Source organism: Charadrius vociferus, unplaced genomic scaffold (assembly GCF_000708025.1).
Source record: "Charadrius vociferus isolate BGI_N301 unplaced genomic scaffold, ASM70802v2 scaffold1863, whole genome shotgun sequence".
NCBI classification, from domain to species: Eukaryota; Metazoa; Chordata; class Aves; order Charadriiformes; family Charadriidae; genus Charadrius; species Charadrius vociferus.
This window is the reverse complement of record NW_009647563.1, coordinates 165,687-170,690: the sequence shown is the minus strand read 5'-3', so window position 1 is coordinate 170,690 and position 5,004 is coordinate 165,687. Positions and strand designations below refer to the sequence as shown.

General features: G+C 51.9%; 1 protein-coding gene across 1 annotated transcript in view; it reads right to left on the bottom strand.

Annotated features, from left to right (window-relative positions):
• Positions 1–3,684: 3,684 nt before the first annotated feature.
• VSIG8 (V-set and immunoglobulin domain containing 8) overlaps positions 3,685–5,004 on the bottom strand; it is a 2,605-nt gene continuing 1,285 nt past the window's right edge. Inside the window, exons 4-5 of the mRNA XM_009880805.1 lie at positions 4,300–4,699; positions 3,685–3,856 (exon numbers count right to left, since the gene is read on the bottom strand). Of these exons, the coding sequence (XP_009879107.1) occupies positions 3,685–3,856; positions 4,300–4,699 (572 nt within the window). The remainder of the gene's footprint in view (positions 3,857–4,299; positions 4,700–5,004) is intronic.

Here is a 5,004-nt window from a genome sequence, read left to right as displayed (position 1 = left end):
CCTGGGCACCCGGCCAGCCCCGGGGTTTGGGGTGAAGCGGGGAGCCGCAACCCAAGAGCACGGGGAGATGGTGGCCCAAGCACTGGGTGCTGCCTCGTTGTACAAAACACACCTGAAATCTGCTCTCCCCAGGACTGGAAATCCTCTCCCAGCATATGCCTCTTGTAGTGTGGGGACCGTGTTTGCTCATGAAGCCACCCGGGAGATGGACCCCATCGGTGGGCCACACTGGAGCCCCAGTGGGCGCCATCCGCGGACCCAACAGATAGAATCCTTTCTTTTATATAAAGGAAAGTGCAAAGATAAGTAGCCATGGATATATTTGTATTACTATGGTAAATAATAACATAAAGGCCTTGACATAATTCAGAAGCTTTTCTGAACATGCATCTGTGAATTTCTCCAACTGGAGTAGATCATGAATAACTTTTTTTTTTTTTTTTTTACACAAAAAAAAGACTTTCACACTTCCTTTTTTGGACTAGGTTTTTTGTATTTTACCTTCTGATTTCCATACATACTGTATTCCCTGTGTACATACCCACTTTATGTGGGTATGTATCTTTATATATACACAACCAATTATTTCTAAATTTACTCAACTAAAATTCATGTTTTCACTTCAAGTTCTATACCCATCTCTAAAAAAAGAGCAGTAAAATTTAAGGTTAGCATACTACATTGCACTACAAACTAGGATTCAACAACATGGAAAAACTATGCAAGTTTTCCCATATGTTCTAACGCTCAAAGTTAATCAAATACTTGCAGTCTGTATTGAGATAGATTTGCATCACCCTCAACTAATTATGGGAGTAGAAAAGTTAGTGTTACATGCCTAGATCCAAAGGACAGGGCATCAGTGGACTAGGAACTAGAGGCAGAAGCTCATGACTCCCTTACCCTATTATGCTCATGGTCACTGGTTCTCGACTAAGAAAATATCAATTTTTATTTTTGAAATATGAGTGTGGACCCAGACACTCCAGGGTTGATACGTTTACCTTTTTAAGTGCTGTAGGGCGTTTCAGCTTTGCAATCTCTCTCTCTTTTCCTCTTTTCACTTTTGGGGCAGTTGAGTCCAAAGGATTAAGGCAACCCATAGATGGCTGTCCCTTTGTAAAGGACTTTCTGTTGGCAGATTCTTTGGTATGAAAGGGAGCAGCACTGCCAACTAAATACAAGAAAGGTATTAGTTTCACTAAGAGACATGTCAGCTTTATTTCAACACTGCTTTCAGAATTTCCACTGATGAGTTCTCAAAGTACGTTTTCCTTCCTTGGAAAAAAGGAGTTCATAACGACAGGAAAGTTACATCATCAGATATTGTTGCTTCCAGATGGTTTTTAGCTTTCTTTGACTTAGCCTCATGTTTTAGAAAGCTATGGATTCCAGGAAAGGAATTACTTTAATACTGGTAAGGGATCTCTCAAGTGACTACATGCAACTTTATTAATAAGATGATAATAGTAAGATAAGTTGCAAATATTTATCCAAACATTGATTTTCAGTTGTCAGAGACTTGAGTAGTTGACAGGACGAAACAAATGAGAGAGTGCAGCATGTAGTTAAGTGTACCTTCTGTAAGAAAGGGAATAAAACAAATGTAGTCTCCAATGGAAATGCCAACTGTTCTTTGCTAAGCTCTGTTTGATATAACCTTGCCAACTTGAACTAATGTTTGAACACAGCTGAAACTCAAAGCAGGTAAATGAAGCAACACACAGGAAGGAAAATGGTAACTATGTGCATAACGATGGACTCTAGGCTACGTACTACTGCGCAAGAATGAGATTCATGGGTTTTAATAGATAACTACGAAAACGTCAATTCTGTATTCAGCAGCAAGCATTAAAAAAAGCTTATTTAATATTACTTGTTGATAAAGAAATAGAGAACAAAAAACCATAATTAAGCCATAGCATACATTCCCAATGAAACTATAACTTAATATTCAGTGCATGTCTGATCTGCCTTATTTTCAAAAAGATACAGTAGAACTACAAAAAGGTACAGAGAAAGTGATATGGATTATCATAAAAGACATGCTTCTACAATGGAGTAACTAAATAGAGTAGGACTCTTCAGAAAAGAGATGACAGACCTCTAAGAATCATAGAGGAGGAAAGCAGGGAATGATTGCTCAGTGTCTCTGTAATACAAAGGCTATGAAAGCTAATGAAATTATGAGTGGGGCACAAAAAACCCTGACCCCTACTCCAAAAAACACAGAAGAAGGAAGAGCTTCTCCACACAGCATGTAGCAATGTTAGAATTCACTGCCTTTGGACCTTACGGACAGCAAAAGCATGTGATAGATAGCTTAAGGAACAACTTTGTTTTGAGAAAGCCTTGGGTCAGGAGGCCCTGAACCAGGAGGTCAGTAGAGGAATCCCTCTGTCATAATCACAGGTACTCTCTCTAAGCTGCTTTCAAAGAGAATTCTGCAATATCTGTAGATGTTTGGTTTCACCTAATACAGTTCTTTTCACATCTTCATTTTAGCACTGAATTACGCAAAACATGAATCTTGAGCTTTGAATAGCAGGTCTTTTAAGAGAAGTTTGTCCATCCCTCCATCCCCAGCCTGTGCTGGTACTGGGGGCTGCCCCCACCCGGCACTGGATCACGATTAAGGTTTGGGCATCGCCGGTCTGGGCCCCTTTGCCGTGTGGGGCTGCCCTCTCCCCCTGTCCCAGGCTGTCCCTCCCCCCCCTGCAGGGTGCTCGGGGTGCCCCATCCCTGGCCAGCCCTCACTGCAGCGCCCAGGCGACGGCTCCCCGACACGTCCTGACTCGCCTGGCGTCCCGGCCGGCGTGGGGCACTCACGGACGCGTGGCAGCGTGCCCTGGCAGCAACCCCAGAAAGCACCCATGGGTGCTGCGGGGTTGTGTCAGCAGCGTCGGGACGGGGACACCGGGACGTGCGCTGCCAGGAGCCTGACGGGTGCCCTGCCACCGCCGCAGAATCAACTGACCCATCCCAGGATGAGCATCCCTCCACCACATCAGTGAATTGGTGCTGCTGAATCCCCAGGACCTTCCCAGTGCCAGGGCCAACAGCTGCCTCCTCCCAGGGCTGCCTGGCCAGGGAGAGGCCAGGCACGACACAACAGCGCTGAATTCACTTTAGTTTATTTCTTTTCATTTTTTTTTCTTGTTCCGAACTGCAAATCCTGGTGCCAATGGCATCTCGTCTCGAATAACACCCAATTGCTAAAGCCAATGCGGGGGCACCGGCGGTGCCGGGCCGGAGGCGGGAGGCTGCCAGGCAGCCGTTTTGGGCGATTCGGGGCTGCTGTGTCCCTGCTCGACACTGAGTGTATGGGCGGGAGAGAAATAAATATTGCTGAAATAGTGCAGGAAGCCTCCGGGAGCGGGGCCGGGAGCCGCCCTGAGACCCGGGCTGTGGCTGGGGGGTGACATACAAAAAAGGGGCCAAAAAAAAAAAAACCAAACGAAAACCAACAAAACAGACTGATGAACCCACAGGAGGTTTGCTGGAAGCCGGGGCTGTTTCGCAGGGGAGGCGGGATCTGGATTCCTGACTTCAATTTGCACGGTGAGCCCTGGCAGCACAGCCCTGTGCCACTTGGCGCTGGATCCCGGCAGTGCCACCGGCGCTGGGCTCGCAGTCGCTCCCCCCATGGAGCCGAATCGGGGGTGGGCACGGGGCTGGGGCAGGTTACAGCGCCGGGCAGGCGACCTGGTGCCGGATGCCCTCGTTGCACATGAGGGCAGCCGCCCGCTCGTCACTGTCGCCGTGCTGGCACTGCATGTAGCTGATGCCGTGGGGTGAGTAGCTGTGGTGGGCGCAGACGTTGCAGGCACGGGTCATGGTGCCGCCGGTGCTGCTCCTGCGGGCAGAGGGGAGCCCCGACAGCACCCATCAGTGCTCGCGGTGCCCAGCGGCACCCGGCGGCACCCATCAGTCCCCACCGATGCTCAGCAGTGCCCAGTGGCACCCATTGCCACCCCGCTGGTTTCTATCACTGCACTCATCAGCCCCCGTTGGTGCCCATCGGTGCCCGCTGGGACCCAGCAGCGCTCACCAGGGTTCACTGCTACCTGGCAGTTCCCAGTGGTGCCTATCAGCACCCACTGGTGCCCGTTGGTGCCCAGCAGTCCCCGTCACTGTCTGGTGGTACTCACAGGTGACCCACGATGGCCATCAGTGCCTGGTGGCACCAGCAGTGCCCAGTGGTCCCCAGTGGTCCCCCGCAGTGCCCATCAGTCCCCAGTGGTGCCCAGTGATGCCCGTCAGTGCCCAGTGGCACCCTGCCAGCTCTGTGCCCCTCACCTGCAGTCGCTGCATGTCCGTTGGCACTCCTTCCGGCGGTAGCGGCAGATCAGTGCCCAGATGAGGAGCCCAAGCAGACTGAGGAGCAGGAGGGAGCCCAGGATGGAGCCCACGATGATGCCCGCCTGCCTTCCTCCTGGCGCGGGAGCACAGCCTGTCACCACCAGCCTCCCCACCGGCTGCCCACTGGTCACCATGCCCCCGGTGGCACCCTGGCACGCAGAGCCAGCCCCCGGTTGCACTCTGTCCACACTGTCCCCCTCACCATGGCACTTACTTGGCCCAGGGCTGAGGTTGAGCTGGCATACGGAGTAGCCCACGCGGTTGGTGACACGGCACTGGTAGACACCAGCGTGCACCTCTGACAGGCTACGGATTATCAGGTCGCCAGGAGCACGTCCTGCAGCGGGGAGAGACGGCCCATCAGCCCCACTGCCGCACCCCCACTGGCACCCGCGCCCCCAGGCACGGGTGCACAGGGACACGGGCACATACAGACATGGACACCCGTGGAGACAGATGCAGATGGACAGCCAACAACCTGAGTGCGCACAGCCATGGGCACCACCAACACATACACTCACAGTCAGGGACATCGCGTGAGCATCCCCTACTCCCCACCCCCTCCTCCCCCTGGGGGGGCGCATTCCCCCCAGCGCCCACCTTGGATGGTGCCGGAGGGCAGGCGTGCCCCGCCGTAGCCGT